At 43.4% G+C, this 20,203-nt stretch overlaps 1 protein-coding gene across 3 annotated transcripts; it reads right to left on the reverse strand.

Annotated features, from left to right (window-relative positions):
• Positions 1-1,268: 1,268 nt before the first annotated feature.
• Gpn1 (GPN-loop GTPase 1) lies at positions 1,269-19,340 on the reverse strand. 3 transcript variants are annotated; one of them, XM_045149659.1, is made up of 14 exons: positions 19,207-19,334; positions 18,488-18,581; positions 15,977-16,016; positions 14,945-15,011; positions 14,831-14,868; positions 13,326-13,404; positions 13,014-13,108; positions 10,698-10,743; positions 9,874-10,020; positions 9,217-9,299; positions 6,800-6,839; positions 5,812-5,902; positions 4,743-4,850; positions 1,269-2,086 (listed from the first exon to the last, which is right to left on the reverse strand). In XM_045149659.1, exons 1-14 carry the CDS (start codon positions 19,315-19,317, stop codon positions 2,004-2,006), a joined length of 1,122 nt encoding a protein of 373 aa, XP_045005594.1. In that variant the 5' UTR covers positions 19,318-19,334; the 3' UTR covers positions 1,269-2,003. The 3 variants fall into 3 exon arrangements, with proteins under 3 accessions (XP_045005594.1, XP_045005593.1, XP_045005595.1); XM_045149658.1 differs by having other exon boundaries at positions 14,945-15,020; XM_045149660.1 differs by lacking the exons at positions 14,945-15,011; positions 15,977-16,016 and having other exon boundaries at positions 19,207-19,340.
• Positions 19,341-20,203: the final 863 nt, after the last annotated feature.

The following is a 20,203-nucleotide window of genomic DNA, read 5'->3' on the forward strand; positions in this document are numbered from 1 at the left end:
TCTCAAAAATACAATTCTTTTTTTTTCCCAAGGTAGGGTCTCACTCTAGCCTGGTTGACATGGAATTCACTATGTAATCTCAGGGTGGCCTCAAACTCACAGTAATCCTGCTACCTCTGCCTCCCGAGTGCTGGGATTAAAAGCATGCACCACCACACCCAACTTTAAAATATTTTTTAAAAAGACACAGAGGAAAGATGGGCATGGTGGTTCACGCCTTTCACTAATCCCAGCATTTGGGAGGCAGAGGTAGGAGGATCGCTGTGAGTTCAAGGCCACCCTGAGACTATGTAGTGATGAAGTCCAGGTCAGCCTGGGCTAGAGCAAAACCCTACCTGGGGGGGGGGGGGGGACAGAGCTGGGCATGATAGCACACACCTTTAATCCCAGCACTGGGGAGGCTGAGATAGAAGGATCACTGTTGAGGTTGAGGCCAGCCTGAAAATACACAGTGAATTCCAGGTTAGCCTGGGCTAGAGCAAGACCTTACAAAAAAAAAAAGAAAGAAAAAGACAAGACACAGGGATGGGGAGATGGCTCAGTAGTTAAAGGCACTTGCTCACAAAGCCTGCTAGCTCAGGCTCAGTTCCCCACTACCCATGTATAAAGTGAAAACATACATCTGAAAATAATTTGTACCAGCAAGTGGTCCTGGTGTGCTCATTCTCTCTCCCTCTCACAAAAAAACAGATTAAAAATAAAGGTCATATTTTTAGATCAGTGTCTCCCACTAGTTATGGAATATTAAAGTTAGTAGCACACAACAGAAATGTGTGTTGCCTTTAATCCCAGCACTGGGGAGGCAGAGGTAGGAGGATTGCCATGAGTTAAAGACTACATAGTGAAGTTCAGGTCAGCCTGGGCTAGAGCAAGACCCTACCTCAAAAATTAAATAAATAAATCAACAAACAAATAAAAGTACAAGCCAGACATGGTGATGCACACCTTTAATCTCAGCACTCTAGAGGCAAATGTAAGAGGACCACTGTGAGTTCAAGGACAGCCTGGGACTACACAGTGAATTCCAGGCTAGCCTGGAAGAGACCCTAGTTCGAAAAACCAGAGAGAGAGAAAAACAAAAATCAAAGTACAATACAAATAGACCAAACTCTGTACCTGGTTAGGAGGTGGCTATACATGGGAAACTAAACCACATTATATCCCTACTGGGATAGGCTTGGATACCTGGCTATATCCTCTGTCGAATAGTAAATCTATTAATGATTATATAATTCTCTAATTTGAAACCATGACAGGCAAGCTTACAATAAAGTTAAAACTCAAAACTTTATCCATGTCACCATTTTTTTTTTTTTTGAAAGACAGAGAGAATGGGTGCATCAGGACCAACACCAGACACATACGACCCCTTGTGCACATATGTGTGACATTGCACGCTTGCATCACTTTTGCATCTGGCTACTGGGACCTGGAGATTCCACCAAGCGTTCTCAGGTTTCACAGGCAAGTGCCTTAACCACTAAGCCATCTCTCCAGCCCTTAAATATGATTGTTTAGAATGAGCTACATAGTATAAGTCACCAACACTAAGTGGTTGTCAAGGGCACTCCACTACCTGTCCTGACAAGCTTGTTTCTGCTCTGACATTCTGCTAAAAAAAAAAAAACAGCAATCCAAGGTGTAGTCAAGGGCACAACGCTGTGGAAGCTGAGACTGTGGAAGCCTGACAGAGCTCTGAAGTGATCATCAGTAAGTCTGATCAGCAAAGTACATGAGTTTAAATGATGGACTTGAAGTTTCAGAAGGAAGAGAGCAGAAGGTGCATTTTCCTTACATGAACACAAGGGAAAGGCCAACCAAGCACTGGCATCCACCTGCCAGCTTGAGTCTTCTAACATGACTTCATCTGAGTCAGATACCCCTCAACAGTAAAGTACTGAAGAAAACTGCTCTGGACTGTAGCCCTGAATCCCTGGTAAGCACTTGGCATAGAGAAGCCCAGAGTTCTAGACTTGCAGAAACAAGTGAGTTCTAAAGGTCGTCTATTTGTTTCTCTTCCAATACTGTGCCACTGATTCTTGCATAAAATTCTGAAATGCTGGCTCTTCCCGGCTTTCCTCTGTAACTGCAAGAAAAAAAAGATGGGTATTTTTTAAAATCCTCAGGTTAGACAAGTGGATCAGACATCCTGTCATCCCTCCATCGTTAACATTTATTTATTTATTGGTTTTTTGAGGTAGGGTCTCACTCTAGCCCAAGATGATCTGGAATTCACTCTGTAGTCTGAGTGGCTTTGAACTCACAGCAATCCTCCTACTTCTGCCTCCCAAGTGCTGGGATTAGAGGCATGTGCCACCATACCTGGCTTTATTTTTTATTTTTTATTTTATTTTATTTTTTGAGAGAGCAACACACAATAGATCTCAGGGGCTTGAATTTACAATCCTCCTGGCCTCAGTTTCTAGTGCTGGAATTACAGATGTATGCTGCCATACAAACCTGAAAAAGTATTTCATACTTGTGGAATTAAGTACTCACATCCTCCATTAATGAGATATCCCCTAGAAGCAAGCCCTGTTTATGTTGCTAAAATGTGCCACTTCCTAAGTAAGAATATCTTTCTCAAAGTAACTTGAATGGATAATAGAGAGGCCATTCACAGAATGGAACCTTCTAAGCAGTAAAGAACATTAACAATGTGTGAAACAACATGAAAGATCACGAAGCAATGACTAAGTGGAACAAGTCAAAGACAACAGACTAAGGACTGTGAATTCAATTTACATGACATTTATGAAAAAGTAAAAATGTAGGCACATAGCCACAAATGGTGGGTCATACTTGTGATTCCAGTACTCACGAAGCTGAGGCAGGAGGCTCTTTGCTCAATGCCACCCTAGATTACACAGGCCCTGTCTCAAAATTGAAAGAAAAAAAGTTGTAGGTGTTCTCATTAGCCAGTGGCTACCAACAAGTAGGTGTTAAAGGAAACGTCTACACTGGGTGTGGTGGTGCACGCCTTTTCCCACGACTTGGGAGGCAGAGGTAGGAGGATTACCATGAGTTTGAGGACACCCTGAGCCTACAGAGTGAATTCCAGGTCAGCCTAAGCTAAGAGTGAGACCCTACCTCGAAAAAGCAAAAAAAAAAAAAAAGAAGAGGAAACTTCTGCCGGGTATGGTGATGGTGATACATACCTCTAATCCCAGCACCCGGGAGGCAGAGGTAGGAAGATCGCTGTGAGTTCAAGGTCAGCCTGAGACTATATAGTGAGTTCCAGGTCAGCCTGAGCTAGAGAGAGACTCTACCTCAAAAAAAGGAGGAGGAGGAGAAGCAGAAGCAGAAGAAAGAAGAAAGAACAGGGCTGGAAAGATGGCATAGCAGTTAAGCGCTTGCCTGTGAAGCCTAAGGACCCCAGTTTGGGGCTGGATTCCCCAGGACCCACGTTAGCCAGATGCACAAGGGGGCACACGCATCTGGCATCTGGAGTTCGTTTGCAGTGGCTGGAAGCCCTGGCGCATTCATTCTCTCTCTCACTCCCTATCTGCCTCTTTTTCTCTCTGTTACTCTCAAATAAATAAATAAAAATCTTTATTAAAAAAAAAAAAAAGAAGGGAATTTCTTGAAGTAGGTGTTCAGCTGTTCAAGAGTGTGACAGAGCACCAATTCTTCACTATGATGGTTGTTACAAACGCTGGGACTCACCACACTATACATGTAACAGGGATTTGTTTTATTTGTTCTAAATTACATCTCTGTGATAAATCTGATGAAGGGAGGCAATGTACATGTTAGCTCCTAACTTGAGAGAGAGATTTGCAAGGTTGGCTTTAGTAAGTGCTAAAACCTACAACCTGGGGCTGTTTCAAAATTAGATTTGCTTACAACCCAGAACACTGATGTCCAGTGGGAATGGGCTTTCAATCCATTCTACCGTCAGTGTTTGGGTCTCTGCTAAGACTTCCTTATTATGTTTCTAGTTGTTTTTGTTTTGTTTTGTCTAAATAGCCTATACAGGCCTGGAACTCAACTATGTAGCCCAGGCAGGCCTTGATTTCCCAATCCTCCTGCCTCAGTCACCCATGTGCTAACATTCTAACAGGGACCACATTTGGCTGTTCCATATTCAAAACAGAACACTCATCCAGGTATAGTAGCACATGTTTTTAATCCCAGCACAAGCAGGCAGAGGTACAAGGATCAGTGTGAGTTCAAGGCCACCCTGAGACTACATAGTAAATTCCAGGTCAGCTGGATCTAGAGCAAGACCCTATCTCAAAAAAACCAAAAAGAGGTGTTTGCCTATAAAGTCAAAGGACCCAGGTCTGGTTCCCCAGGACCCACGTTAGCCAGATGCACAAGGGGGCACACATCTGGAGTTCATTTGCAATGGTTGTAAGCCCCGGCACACCCATTCTCTCTCTCTCCCTCCCTCTTTCTCTGTCAAATAAATAAAAAAAATACTTAAAAAAAAACAAAGAACAGTCATGGCTGAGGTGTAGCTCAATGATTTAGTACATGCCTAGCAAGCATGAGCCCCTGGAGTACATCCTCAGCACCACAGATAATCAAAACATTAATAACATACCAAAGTGAGTTTGAACTTGATGATGAGAGGACACAGGACAAACCAAAGGCCTGTACTCAGCTCAAGAGTGACCATCATAAGGCAAGTCCAGAGATCTTCATATAGAACACTTTGCTGGTTCTGCATCCTTTACCTCAGAACAGCCTCCTGAGCAAACAATACAGCTGCTCTATTTACAGCAGCCACCACTCACCTCTGTGGTCAATGTCATCAGTGTCACTGTCAGCTTCCTCATCCTCTTCATCCAAAGTTCCTCGAGTCAGGATCAAGTCAGAAGGATCCAACACAGGAGATGTCCTATCTGGAGTGAAAACACCAGTCAGTACAAATGTGTCTTCAAGGAGCTGATTCTGACTTAATGAGTAATTATGAGCAATCAGTTGGCAGCATGAGTGCTCCGACAAATGGAAATGCAGGCTCTTGTGTCTTATAAATGTATCAACCCCAATTCTTATTTCTACCAGGGTTTACTTCAGAGAGCTTTCATAAACTCAATACTGCTCACAACCCACAGGAAGCAGAAGCACTCCATTTCACTGGCTCACAGCTTGGAAGAAGCTGAAGTCTGCCTATGAGGGTAAAGGTGTGTAGACAGATCCAGCATACTAGTGACAGCCTAAGAGCTGCTGGTAGAGTACAACTTCAGGCAAAGTCTGAAGAAAACATAGTGTAAAATTATACAGACAGGATTTCATTCAAGAACAGGAAGGAAGCCGGGCGTGGTGCCGCACTCCTTGAATCCCACCACTCACCAGGCAGAGATAGGAGGATCTCTGTGAGTTCAAGGCCAGCCTGAAACTACATAGTGAATTCTAGCTCAGCCTGGACTAGAACAAACCTTACCTCAAAAAAAATAAAATGCACACACACACAAACAAAAATAACCTTCCTAAAGAGGGGCTGGGAATATGGCTCAGCAGTTAAAGACACTTGCTTATAAAGTATGCCAGCCCAGGTTCAATTCTTCAGCCACTCAAGTAATGCTAGACAGGCATTTGATTTGCAATAGCAAGAGCCTGGTATGCCCATATACATATATACAAATAAACAATAAGCTTCCTGATAGATTAAAAAAAAAAAAAAACAAAGTGGTATAGAGATAAACACAATCTCAAAATCTTCACATATTTCTGCTTGTCATTTATTCAAATGTGGCTCCACCTTTCCTTTATGCTTCTCAGTTTTTCCTACAGAGCTACATTCTTGCTAAGTAGAATAAACTTGCCCTCTGTTTACTTCTAACATGAGAACCTTGCCAGTACCTTTGCTGGCCCCTGTATCCAAAGCTACGGAGCCCATATCTTTCCGAAGACGTTCCAGTTGCTCTTTCTGCTGTTCACTCTGTGCACTTGCCTATAGGTAAAGGAGAAAATGTTCTCATGTTAAAAATGACATCCTGCTGGATATGCTGGTGCATGCCTTTAATCCCAGCACTTGGGAGGCAGAGGTAGGAGGACTGCCATGAGTTCAAGGCTACCCTGAGACTACATAGTGAACTCCAGGTCAGCCTGGGCTAGAGTGAGACCCTACCTCAAATCCCTCCCTCACAAAAAAATTAACCCTGGGTAGAAATAAGTACTATATATATAATACAAAAAATTCAAATACAGGGCTGGAGAGATGACTTAGCAGTTAAGGTGCTTGCCTTTCAAAGCCAAAGAATCCAGGTTCAATTCCCCAGGACCCATGTAAGACAGATGCACATGGTGGTGCTCGAGTCTGGAGTTCGTTTGCACAGGGTGGAGGCCCTAATGAACCCATTCTCATTCTGTCTCTCAGATAAATAAAAAGAAAGTTTTTAAAAAATCAAATACAAAGTTCAGTGTAGTAGCTCATGTTGTAATCTTAGCACTGAGGAAGCTGAGGTAATAAAGAAAATTACTTAATTAGTCAATTAGTTAGCTCAAATACAATGAGAAGCAAAACTATTCATGAGCCTTTTAAGATACAAATAATACAGAATCGTGTGCGCGCACGCACGCATGCAAGCATGTGCATGCTCATGTGCCACAGCATGTGTCTCCACATATGTCAAAGGACAGTTTCAAGTTGGTTCTTGCCATTCGACCTCATTTGAGTCAGGATTTCTCTCTCTCTCTTTTAAATAGTTTATTTATTTGCAAGTACAGAGAGAACGGGCATACCAGGGCTTCCTGACACTGCAAACGGAACTCTCCCTCTGCCCCTCCATACCTAATAAATAAAATGAATTTAAAAAATTAAAAAAAAAAACACAGTCTCCCTTCTTACCAGTGATTTCTTCAGACGTTCATATTCAGGACGATACTCCCTGGGGAACAAAAAAACTTCTGAGTTCTTTTCCTGGATAATCCACACTGCCCACCCTGACCACTGTCACTTCTATTTTACAAAGACTGATGACAACAGAACACCTAACTTCACGGAACATCCCATGTAACATGCCCTTGTCAGTGAGCCTATCCTTGTGGAAATCAAAACAATCGTGCAGCTCCACTTGGACAAAACCAGGAGACAAAAACTCCTCACTGCTGAGCTGCAAAGACTAACGATGAAGGGACCGCTGTGGAGGAGCCCACTCATCCAAGGGAAGCAGGAGATGAGCACAGCACACGGACCTGGGGTGCTCAGGAAACCCACAGGCAGTGAAGGACTGAGCGGTAACAACAAAAGGCTAAGATCAGCCTGTCCTGAGCCTTAGAAACACTCACAAAAACCCTCACCAGATGACTCAGCACTTACGGCACTCGCCTGCAAAGTTTAACGATCTGGGTTCAATTCCCCAATACCCACAGGACCTGGTAAAGCTTGATGCACAAAGTGGCACATGCATCTGAATTTGTTTGCAGTAGCTGAAGGCCCTGGGGCACACATATTCTCATTCTCTTTCTTTTCTGTCTCTCTCTGCTTGCAAATAATTTTTTTTTTAAAAAAAGCTTTCCAATTAATTAACCAGAAACAATGAAAATAACATGGTTGTTAGGACCTTACAGTGAAGCCAAAGCAGCATGCGGACAAGCAGCTGACCAGGCTCAGCTGCAAATGTGCCAGGAACTCTGACTTCTTTCCTCTATGTGAATGAAATTCCACGATCTGCAATGCTATCAGTTGTATCAGACATTTTTCACATTACAATGTGTCAATAATTGTTAGGGTTTTACATAGAAATTCTCAAATAATATAGTAACCTTAGTGTCAAACCCAGATCATTGCCTGTTTCTGCAGCTAATATGTTCAATGACTTTTCTGGGTTTCTTTTTTTTTTTTTGGTCTTGAGGTAGGGTCTCACTCTGGTCCAGGCTATCCTAGAATTAACTATGTAGTCACAGGGTGGCCTCAAACTCACGGCAATCCTCCTACTTCAGCCTCACCCATAGATGTTTTCATGGTATAATGGCAGGAGTAGTTGCCTACAAAACCTACACTTACTAAGTGGCTCTTTGTAGAAAAAGCCTAAAGACCCTGCATCTTAATCATTCAGTATATTCTGTATGGCAACATTTTATTCTTCTGTTTTCTATGTATGTATATATTTTAATTTTACTTATTTGCAAGCAGAGAGAGATGAGAGAGAAAAGACAGAATGGGCACACCAGGGTCTCTGCAGACAGACTCCAGATACATGTGCCACTTTGTTCATCTGGCTTTCTGTAAGTAATGGGGAACTGAACCAAGATTGTTAGACTTTGCAGGCAAGCAATGAGCCATTTCTTATGCCTCATTCTTCTGTTCTTTTGTTTTTCAAAGTAGGGAATTAGGGTCTTGCTCTAACCCAGACTGACCTGGAATTCTCTATGTAGTCTCAGGCTGGCCTTTAACTCACAGTGACCCTTGAGATTAAAGATTTGGGAAGACATTTTGTTGTTGTTGTTATTTTTCAAGGTAGGGTCTCACTCTGGCCCAGGCTGACCTGGAATTAACTATCTATGTAGTCTCAGGGTGGCCACGAACTCATGGTGATCCTCCTACCTGTCTCCCAAATGCTGGGGTTAAAGGCATGCACACCATACCCAGCTAGAATTTATTTATTTATTATAGAGAGAAAGAAAGAGAATGTGCACACCAGGGCTTCCAGGCACTGCAAACGAACTCCAGATGTATGCACCATCTTGTGCATCTAGTTTACGTGGGTCCTGGGGAAGGGAACTAAGGTCCATTGGCTTTTCAAGCAAGTGCCTTAACCACTAAGCCATCTCTCTAGCCTTCTTCTAAAGAAGGAAATGGAGGTCGGGCACAGTGGCACCCAGTACTCAGAGAAGGCAGAGATAGGAGGATGGCCAAGTCCGTGACCACCCAGAGACTACATAGTGAATTCCAGGTGGGCCTAAACTAGAGTGAGATCCTACCTCAGGAAAAAAAAAAAAAAAAAAAAGGAAACAGAACCTGGTGTGGTGGCGTACACCTTTAATCCCAGCAGTTGGGAGGCAGCAGTAGGAGGATCACTATGAGTTTGAGGCCACCTTGAGACTACTCAGTGAATTCCAGGTCAGCCTGGGCTACACCAAGACCCTACATCGAAAAACCAAGACAAAAAAGAAAAGGAAATGGAGAGTTATTACTCCTAAGTGAGGTCAGCTCTACTACATATATGCAAGGCAAATGTACTATATACATGATAAAAATTATTCTCCTGGTAAAATGACATCAGAACTGTGGGAATGGCAGGAACAGACTTCCTTCACCCTCACCTTTCATATTCTTCTGCAGCACTGGTGACTTGCCCACAGAGATCATCGAAGCCAGTGCCCACCACAGCAGAGACACCCACCACCTGTCAAAGAGCACCAGGAATGCCACTGAGGAAACAGCTGTACACTTTTTTACTTTTTTTAATTTATTTGAGAGAAAAATGAGAGAATGGGAACACCAGGGCCTCCAGCCACTACCTACCAACTCCAGATACATGTGCCACCTTGTACATCTGGCTTACGTGGGTCCCAAAGAATCAAACCTGGGTCCTTTGGCTTTGCAGGCAAGCACCTTAACCACTAAGCCATCTCTCTAGCCCTTGGTTTTTTTGGGGGGGTGGGAGAGTTGTTTTTGTTTTTTTTATTTGAGAGAGAGGGAGAAAATGGATATACCGGGGCCTCTAACCACTGCAAATGAACTCCACACACAAGCACCACCATGTGCATCTGGCTTACAGGGGCACTGGGGACCCAAACCTGGGTCCTTAGACTTAAGCCATCTCTCCAGCCCCACCTCCACATTTTTTTAATAAGCAATGCATTAGAAGTTACTTTGCAGAAGGTACTGAACATCCTTTCTAAGCTACATTCAAAGCCACGCCTACAGGTTAAGATAGTCTAGACAGTCTGTCAGTGTGGGCTGGAGATAACACTTACCCTGAGTGAGCTGTAGAACTCATCTAACACCAGGCTCATTGAACGAGTCAAGTTACTGACATATGTCGTCTCTTGATTCAAGGCATCTTGGAAGGCCTCAAAATCCTGCATCCATTCCACGGCAAAGCTGTGATCAATGATGTCAGTCTGTCCCAGAGAAGACAACTATCAGCAACCAGAACTGAGGCCATGGACACAATGACATGTTTTTTTTCTTCAAGTGACAATAACAAGGAACATATTACCTATGTATTTTCTTTCTCTGCCTTCCACCTCCATTGAAACAAACCATACAAAAAATTTTCCTTTAACTATTTCCAGCTGGCTGATTGTCCCTCCCCTATTTACACAGAATCCCTGGTTAGAATGAGGATTATGGCTAAAGGGTCAGTCTGTCTATGCCAACATCACTCTGGGTAAGTTAGCACTCAGTACACATTTCATTTGGTGAGATGCACTTCCCTGATGATTTTCTTTAGTAAAACCTCAGTCTGCCATCATCACCTGAAGTCACCCTACCCACCCTCCCAAACCTTCCAACATTAGACAAGATAAGCTAAAGATAAGTTCAAGGGATGGGCAGATGGCTTAGCAGTTAAGTGCTTGCCTGCAAAGCCTAAGGACTTGTGTTCAATCTCTCTCCAGATCCCATGTAAGCCAGACACACAAAGGTGAGGCAAGTGAAAGGTCACACGTGACCACTAGGTGGCACAAGCATCTGGAGTTTGATTTTAGTAGCTGAGGCCCTGGCATGCCTATTCTCTCTAAAATAAATAAATAAATAATAAAAAGATATGTTCAAATCCTACAGAAGTACCACTTACTTTGTTCATGACCAAAATGAAAGGCAGCTTGGTTTTGTACAAGATGCTGAAAAGTCAAATATTAAACATTATTTGTAAAAGCACTTAAGACCAGGTGGAACACTGCACACCTGTAATCTTAGCACTCAAAAGGCAGAGGCATGAGGTTCATGAGTTCACGGTCAGTCTGGGCTATGCAATGAGATCCTGTGTCAAAAGACACTTAAGTGGCTGAGAATAAGTTAAGAAAACAGGAATGGATTCAAACTTAAAAATAGTTACCCAGGGCTGGAGAGATGGCTTAGCAGTTAAGGCGCTTGCCTGCAAAACCTAAGCACTCAGGTTCTGTTCCTCAGTACCCACATAAGCCAGATGGCCAAGGTGGCACATGCATCAGGAGTTCATTTGCAGTGGCTGGAGGCTGTGGCACGTCCATTCTCTGTCTCTCAAATTAATAAAATTTTTTTTAAGTTACCCAGTTTTACAAGGTATTCAGTCTCCTCTCCCAAGAGGAAAATCACCACCATCATCAAGCAAACAGAAACCAAACAGAAGCACACACATGCACAAACTCACACAAACACAAGCACACACACACAAACTCACTCAGTAATCATGTTGACACTGATTCTGTTTTCCTGTATTTTACCAGATAACTGTATTTTTTAATTCAGTGGAAAAAATGAGCATTTATTGAATACTACTGCAGTGGAAGCATTCTGGTAGGAACTTTAATATGTATTATCTTCTTTTCATCTATAAAAATGGTATTAAATGTATGCTTTTTTTTTTTTTTAATTCTTTCTTTTGGTCTTTTGACACACAGGGTCTCATTTTATAACCAGGCTGGCCTTGAACTCAAAGCAATCCTCCTGTCTCAGTCTATGGAGTATTGAGATTATTGGCAATAGCCATCATGCCCAGCAATGTATTTTTAAAAATATCTTATTTGCTTACTTGACAGAGACAAAGAGGGGGAGAGAGAAAGACAGAATGGGCATGCCAGGGCCTCCAGCCACTGCAAACAAACTCCAAATGTATGCACCACTTTGTGCATCTGGATTATGTGGGTCCTGGAGAATTGAACCTTAACTGCTAAGCTACCTCTCCAATCCAACCAACAATTTTGGTTTTTGGGTTTTTGTTTTTGTTTTTCAAGGTAGGATCTCACTCTAGCCCAGGCTAACCTAGAATTCACTATGTAGTCTCAGGGTGGCCTCAAACTCTCAGCCATTCTCCTCCCTTAGCCTCACAAGTATTGGAATTAAAGGAGTGTGCCACCATACCCAGCATCAACAATGCATTACCCCAGTAAACCTGTAAGAAAAAAAAATTCTGAATATTGTTTTACATATTGAAGGTATAGTACATGATTTTTTTTAAGTTGATCTTCTCTTTCGCTTTACTGATTTACTTATTTTTTTGCAGTGGTGGACTGAACCTAGGCTTTAAGTATGCTAAGCCCCCACTCCACTGCTAAGCTACCTATTCAGCCCCTGTGATCTTTTCGGCTACACATACCCTGCGAAATGATTACAGTTAAGCTAATTGAATAGCTATCTTTTTAAACATAATTAATATAAAGACAAAATAAAGCTGCCTTTCCTAAGATTTCCACATGGGTCAGGACTTCTTACATACAACAAAATAGTCACTCCCAGACCTACCATAAGAGACAAATATTAGGAGTTGACTCTTCTACATTCCCCCAAATTAAATTCTCTCACCTTTCCTAACACTGTCTTCTTCTCATGAATGCACACAGTGCAGAAAACCACAAGGTGTGTGTCTTTCTTCTCCTAATGCCAACATATTTGGAACAAACCTATCCATGTTAGAATTTCACAAAAATCCTTCTTATACTTTTGTTCCTCTGTGCAGTGTCTCACTATGTAGTCCATGTTGGTGATGAACCTGCCATCCTTCACCTCCTGAGCTGGGATTACCGGCATGTGCCACCATGCCTGGCTTAAGCAAAACATTCTATTTCTAGTATCTCGTCACATTATAAATTTCATTACCATTTCACACCACATAAGAAACTAAAGTACTATTAAGACCAAAGGACTCTATTCTATCCAGACTGGATTTCACTCAATCAGAAGCAGCTATCAGATGCATCTGCCACCTATTTCTAGGGCAAGCAAGTGAGGAAAATGCTCAGAGTGAATGCCAATAGCACATGTCTCTTTGCCTCTTACCTTCTCCCAACTTGGTCACTCAACTGAGCAACAAATCTAAATGGGCAGGTATACAACCAGAACCCAAAAATGCAAAGGAGGAAGAGAAGGAGCTCTCATACCTTACAGGATACCATGCCCACCAATAATCAGTTACCTGCATGCATACAGCATATTGGACATGAAAGTCACTGGGTTAGTACTTCGAGACGTGTCCATTACGTAGATGACCACTGTTGGAAATGAGGATGCCTAGAACCACAACGGAATTAAACCCTTGATTAGAGGCTCATTACTTGTCCCCAAAACAACTTCTTCCATTCCTGAGCAAGGGTGATGGTGAGGACTCTGAATCCAACATTCCTCGGCAAGGGAGAACCTCTCCCTCCCACAGTCCCAGGCAGGCCCATAGGTAATGGGTCAGTACAGCCCTCTAGCTGTTTTTATGAACACAACCTAGAATACTCACCAGGGCCTCAGTGATGATTGTCCCAGAAGCTGACCAGGTGAATACCTCAATCTGCCCAGGTGTGTCAATCAAGACATATCTGAGTCAAGAAGACCATTAAAGAACTGTTATACCTGTACAAGACTAAGACAGAAAACTACATGATGCTGATCCAAGACTTCTGTAAGCTGTGCACACTGCCAGGTCTAACTTCCTGCAACAGCCCTAAATCTACTTAATATATTGCCCAAGAATTTCGTCCATATCAAATATTCACACTAATAGCAGGAGCAGCAGAGAAGGAACTGCCACAAATGATCAAAGAACAAATGATAACTTTCAGAACACTCTGCATTACAAATGATAGATAAGCAAAATCAGAATATAACTCTCTTAAGGATCAATCTGGCTCCTTTCTTTTTAAATTTTTTTTTTTTTTTTAATCTGCAAGCAGAGAGAGAGAGAATGAGATTGGGCACGCCAGGGCCTCCAGCCTCTGCAAACAAACTCCAGATGCATGTGCCTCCTTGTGCATCTGGCTTACATGGGTACTAGGGAATCAAGCCTCGAACCGGGGTCATTGGCTTCACAGACAAGCACTTAACCCCTAAGCCATCTCTCCAACCTTTTTTCTTTCTTTCTTCTTCTTTTTTTTTTTTTTTTTGGTTTTTTGAAGTAAAAACTAGCTCAAGCTGACCTGGAAAACATCTGGATTCTTATGAACGGGGATGGAGAATGGAAAAGATGGAGGCTACAAGAATACTTCAAAAGTGATGACAATGTTCTAAAGTTGACTGTGGTGATGGCTACACAACTCTGCTAAGGACCCAGGTTCAATTCTCCAGGTCCCATGTAAGACAGATGCACAAGGTGGCCCATGCGTCTGGAGTTTGTTTGCAGAGAGTTCAAGGCCACCCTGAGACTATCAAGTGAATTCCAGGTCAGCCTCGAGTGAGAGCCTACCTCGACAAGCCAAAAAAATAAGATATAGAACAATATAATATAGAATTGATAATACTAAATTTACCTCTGTATTATATACTATCTCTGTGATTTTCTTGTCTATTTCTTTCTATTACTTTGAAATAACTTCATCTTAATCAACACTGTTTCAGAGTTCAAAAGTATCTCAGATTCTCTCAAAAGTCTAGAAATAGCCCAGTGTGGTGGTGTACACCTTTAATCCCAGCACTCAAGAGACAGAAGCAAGAGGATTGTCATGAGTTCCAGGTCACCCTGAAACTACATACTGAATCCCAGGTCAGCCTGGACTATAGCAAGACCTTACCTCAAAAAAAAAAAAAAAAAACTTGTTGGAATGGTGGTGTGTGCCTCTAATTCCACATTTGGAAAGCAGAGGTAGGAGGATCAATGTGAGTTCAAGGACACCCTGAGACTACACTGTAAGTTCCAGGTCAACCTGGGCTAGAGGGAAACCCTACCTAGAAAAACCAAAAAAGAAAAAAAATGTCTACAAATACATCAAACACAGAGTAATAAATAAGTATTCAACTGAAACCACTTACTTGAATGTATTCTGGGCCTTCTCAATAAATTTCATTACCTAAAAGAAAAAGAAGCCAATTACAGTAGGATCTCATTTGAACATAAAACCAGGGATCCCCCTAAGAGTGGCATACCTGATCAAATCTGGTAGTAAAGAGATTGAGTGATGTCACTATGCCACCATTTGGCCCAAGTCCATATCTGACACTCCGTTGAAGATTTAAATTGCATACATTAGGTTATACAGTTCACTCCTAGATTATTACTCATCCAAATAGCACCATGGCATTAGTATCCCATTAATGGATACTGGCAACCTAGTTCTGGGCAATCACACAACCCCATTGTCACAGGGATTCACTCACTATGGAACACTTCCTAGTTCATCATCTTAGGTGTGGCCACACCCCATGAAGATGTCAAAGTGACCAAAATTTAATAAACAAATGTATCACACAGAGACAGCACGCTGGGATTAACTACTAAGATCAAGTATTAGGGCTGGGGAGATGGCTCAGCATTTAAGGTGCTTGCCTGCAAAGCCTAAGGACCCAGGTTCAATTCCCCAATACCCACATAAAGCCAGTTGCACAAAGTGGCACACACATCTAGAGTTCATTTGCAGTAGCTAGAGGCCTTGGCATGCCCATATATGCATTCTCTCTCCTCCCATAAGATAAATAATCTTTCAATAAAAAAAAAAGATTATGTATATTCTCAGTAATCATGCATACTCTCAGTAATCAAACCTGTTGAGTGGAATTAACCTTCTTAGCCTATAGGGAGTTACGTGTAGTACTTATCTATAAGGGCATCTACACATGCCATGAAGAAATATACTAGAAATAAATCCAACTAAACACTCCTATATGAGTTTCCTAGTCTGAAGCATAGTCAACAAGGAAAACATCCATTGTCCAAAGCAATCTGATCTAATTACAACAACCTGTAGTCTGAGGCCATAGTAAGAAGCTGAAATCACATGTTTAAACATCTCAAAATCTTCCCCTATCTCCATCTGGCACCTTAATGAAAAATCTACTTAAAAGAAAGTGAATTTTCTGTTGGTGTATTTACAAGAACCAAAAAAAAAAAAAAAAAAAAAATCACTCTCTGGAAGCAATACCAGAAGAAGTCAATACCACAAGTGGAATAGAAAAGGATACTGCTTCATGACTTCTTTATACTTCACAGTGTCCCGAATATCTGAAGGGAGAAAAAGGAGTAGACAGGAATTTGACCTTTACATTAAGCCAGCAGGCCTCCAAAGTCAATTCTGGGTTGTTTTTTTGTTAAAGACAGGATCTCATGTAGTCTGAGCTGGCCTCAAACTCACTATGTAGCTGAGGATGACTTTGGATCCTCCTGCCTCCACCTCCCAAACGCTAAGGTTACAGATACAAACTATAATATAGTTTTTGGGGGATGTTGGGGATTAAACTCAGGGGCTTTATGCATGCTAGCAAGGACTCTATCAACAGTTATTCTCCAACCCTTCTCTGCTCCTTCTACAAGACAAAAGCAAGGTTTTCTCTTGGCTTAAGAGTTACTTCCCACTTTTTTTTGTTTGTTTGTTTTTGTTTTTTTAACATAGGGTTTCACTCTAGTTCAGATTGATCTGGAATCACTATGCAGTTCTCAGGGTGGCCTTGGGATGATCCTCCTAAATTAAAGATATGCACCACCACATCCAGCCTCACTTTTTTTAAAAAATTAATTTATTTATTTGCAAGCAGAGAGAGACAGAGAGAGAATGAGCATGCCAGAGCCTCCAGCCACTGTGCATCTAGCATGTGTGGGTCCTGGAGAATCAAACCGGGGTCCTCTGGCTTCTCAGGCAAATGCCTTAACTGCTAAACCATCCCTGAGCCCTTATTTGTTTTTTTTGTTTGTTTTGGGTTTTTTTTTTTTTTTGGTTGGTTTTTTTTTTGTTTTGTTTTTTTGTTTTTTGATTTTGAGGTAGGGTCTCTCTCTAGCCCAGGCTGATGTGGAATTCACTATTAAGTCTCAAGATGACCTCAAACTCACAATCCTCCTACCTCTGCCTCCCAAGTGCTGAGACTAGACATGTGCCACCATGGCCAGCTCCATAAATCTTTTCTTTCTATTTTTATTTATTTGAGAGAGAATGGGCATGCCAGGGTCCCCAACTGCTGCAAATGCTCCGGACTCATGAGCCACCTTGTGCATCTAGCTTACATGGGTCCTGAGAAATTGAACCTGGGTCCTTTGGCTTTGCAGGCAAGAGCCCCAACTACTAAACCATCCTTCCAGCCCTCTTTTTTTATTGTCTTCTATATTTTATTTTATTTATTTGAGAGAGAGAGAGTGGAGGGCATAAGGAGAGAGAATGGACACGCCAGGACCTCCAGCCACTGCAAACGAATTCCAGATACAAACACCACCTTGTGCATCTACCTGGCTCACATGGGTACTGCATAATCAAACCTGGGTCTTTAAGCTTCACAGGCAAGCACCTTAACCAGTAAGCCATCTGTCCAGCCCTTCTTTTCTTTCTTCAAAATAATAATAATAATAATAATAGCTGGTTGTAGTGGCACACACCTTTAATCCCAGCCCTTAAGAGGCAGAAGTAGGAGAATCACTGTGAACTCAAGGGCACCCAGGGACTACATAGTAAATTCCCAGTCAGCCTGTGCTACAGTGAGGCCCTACCTCCAAAAACCAAGAAAAAAAAAATTACCCAGTGTAGCAATGCCCGCCTTTAATCCCAGCACTGGGAGGCAGAAGTAGAAGGAAATCTGTGAGTTCTAGGCCAGCCTGTGACTACAGAGTGAGTTCCAGTTCGGCCTGGGCTAGAGAGAGTGAGACCCTACCTCTTTTAAAAAAAAAAAGACGACGAAGAAGTAGGAGGAGGAGCTGGGCGTGGAGGCGCACACCTTTAATCCCAGCACTCTGGAGGCAGAGATAGGGGGATTGCTGTGAGTTCGAGGCCACCTTGAGACTACAAAGTGAATTCCAGGTCAGCCTGGACTAAGTGAAACCCTATGTGGGGGGGGGAGGTAAATAAAAATTGGGCTGGAGAGATGACTCAGCAATTAAGGCACTTGCCTCAGAGCCTAATGACCTGAGTTTGACTCCCCAGTACCCACTTAAAGCCAGATGCACAAGATGGTGTATGCATATGGAGTTTATATGCAGTGGCTGGAGGCCCCTGGCACGCCCATTCTCTCTGTCTCTCTTTTCTCTCTCTCTCTTTCTTTCTTTCCCTCCCTCCCCCTCCCCCTCCCCCCCCTCTCTGCTTGCAAAAAAGTAATTTAAAATGTATTAAAAAGGCAGAGGTTGAGGCAGGCGTGATGGCGCATGCCTTTAATCCCAGCATTCGGGAGGCAGAGGTAGGAGGACTGCCGTGAGTTCGAGACCACCCTGAGACTCCATAGTGAATTCCAGGTCAGCCTGGCTGGGGTAAGACCCTACCTCGAAAAATAAATAAATAAATAAATAAATAAATAAATAAATAGGCAGAGGTAGGAGAATCGCTGTGAGTTCAAGGCCACCCTGAGACTACAGAGTGAATTCCAGGCCAGCCTGAAGTAGAGTGAGACCCTACCTCGGAAAAAAAAAACAAACAAACAAAATGAAAACAAGGACTGCCGATTGCAGGCTTTCCATGCTCTGTGAGACACTTCACACAGGTGCCAGGACAGTTCACTCACCAATATTGGCAGGAAAGGGGACTTCATGTACGGCTGGGTCCAGGTTGATCACGTAAGGTGGAGAGCCTTGGCTGTGCAGGTGTCCTGTGAGCCTCTGCAGACACATGGGGAGAGGGTTATGGGTGATGAACGAAGGACCAGGGACCTTCCATTCCTTTACTGACCGTGCCCGTAGAGCTGGAACTATTTCCTTCTACCGGAAGTATCCACCTGCTATGACTCTGCCAAGAACCAACTCTCAGCTCACATGCTAGCTCCCTATATCATCCAACGGAGCCTCCCCTGCTCCACTTCTCTTCACTGCATTTTTATGTATCTCTAAGAGTTTCTCTGCCATCTCCTTCACTCAAATGTTAACTCCGCGAAAGCAGGAGCGCAGCCAACTGGATTCCCGCTGTGGTCCCCGTGTCTGGAAAATGGGAACTGCACTAAGTAATTCTTCACCGGCTCTTCCCGCGAACCCTGTGTGCTAGCAGCATACACACCGGGACTCTTGGAAGCCCTGGCCTTGCTCACAAGCACGCACTGCGCCTCGGCTGCACAGAACACAGCCTTCCCTCTCCAGGACCGGAGTCTCGACCCCGAAGGAAAGAACCCCAGTCGGCGCCTCGTCCCCCCGGAAACCACGCGCTCCGCCGGACCCTCCAACGCGACCGACACCTCCCTTCCTATCTACCGGCCTCCCCCTCGCCCCGGGCCCCACACAACCTCCAGCACACCTGTACAAAGGTAGTTTTCCCGGATCCCGCCATGCCCAGCACGAGCAGACACACGGGGAGCGGAGGAGCCGAGGAAGCCAGCGGCTGCTCGGAAGCCACGGGCGCCGCCATCTTCCCCCCGACCACGCCCACCGCACGCAGTTGACGCCGCGCGCAGGAGCGACTCGGGAAAGACGGGCTGCGATTGGCCAGCAAGCTGCGCGGGGCGGCGTCCGATTGGAGCTGTCTGGAGCCTGCTGGACCGCGGGGAGGGGGCGGGGCAGCGCCCTGGTCCAGCTCAAAGCTGGAATCCTCGTCCTGGGGAGGCTGCGACTTCCGAGTACTGTTGCAGCCAGGTGTGGGGGCGCATGCCTTTGGAGGGTCTCTGAGTTCGACGTCAGCCAGGGCTAGAGTGAAACCCTACTTGTACGGGGCAGCTGAGGGTGGAGGGAGCCAAAATAAATTGAAGCTAGACATGCAAATTAAAAATTATAACATCTTAACTAAGAAAATGGAAGCTTCCTGGACAAAGATTAAGCAAAAGTCGAACTTGTGAACTCTAGTTCCTTCTGGAAGTACTCCACAATTTAAGACCACAATTTAAGAGGGCTCCTTAAAACACTTATGAAACAGACTACCATGCTAGGACCTGTTTACATGCAATCACTTAAGTTAGATCAGACTTGATCAGTCAAACGTATTATTCGTCATCCATCTATTCAGATGCATTTATTTTTCTCTGTAGAGTACACACAATATAAGACTTATGATTCCAGAGCTGGAGAGATGACTTAGCGGTTAAGGTGTTTGCCTGCAAAGCCAAAGGACCTTGGTTCAATTCCCCAGGACCCACATAAGCCAGATGCACAAGGTGATGGTTCATGCATCTGGAGTTCATTTGCAGTAGCTGGAGGCCCTGATGCACCCATTCATTCTCCCCCCCCCTTCTACTGCTTGCTCTGAAATAAAAAATAAATAATTTTTTAAAGGTCTTATGATTCCAAAATTGACTTTTTTT

Source organism: Jaculus jaculus, chromosome 5 (assembly GCF_020740685.1).
Source record: "Jaculus jaculus isolate mJacJac1 chromosome 5, mJacJac1.mat.Y.cur, whole genome shotgun sequence".
In the NCBI taxonomy this organism is placed as follows: Eukaryota; Metazoa; Chordata; class Mammalia; order Rodentia; family Dipodidae; genus Jaculus; species Jaculus jaculus.

Bases quoted from the DNA above. Each gene is read 5' to 3' on its own strand.
- Gpn1 (XM_045149658.1), bottom strand. From the start codon at position 19,317: ATGGCGGCGCCCGTGGCTTCCGAGCAGCCGCTGGCTTCCTCGGCTCCT. The intron at 10,744-13,013 runs GTAACTGATTAT...TTGACTTTTCAG, and splicing joins AATATGCTGTATGCATGCAG to CATCTTGTACAAAACCAAGC. The intron at 6,840-9,216 runs GTGAGGGTGAAG...TTTGTTCCCCAG, and splicing joins GCTGCAGAAGAATATGAAAG to GGAGTATCGTCCTGAATATG.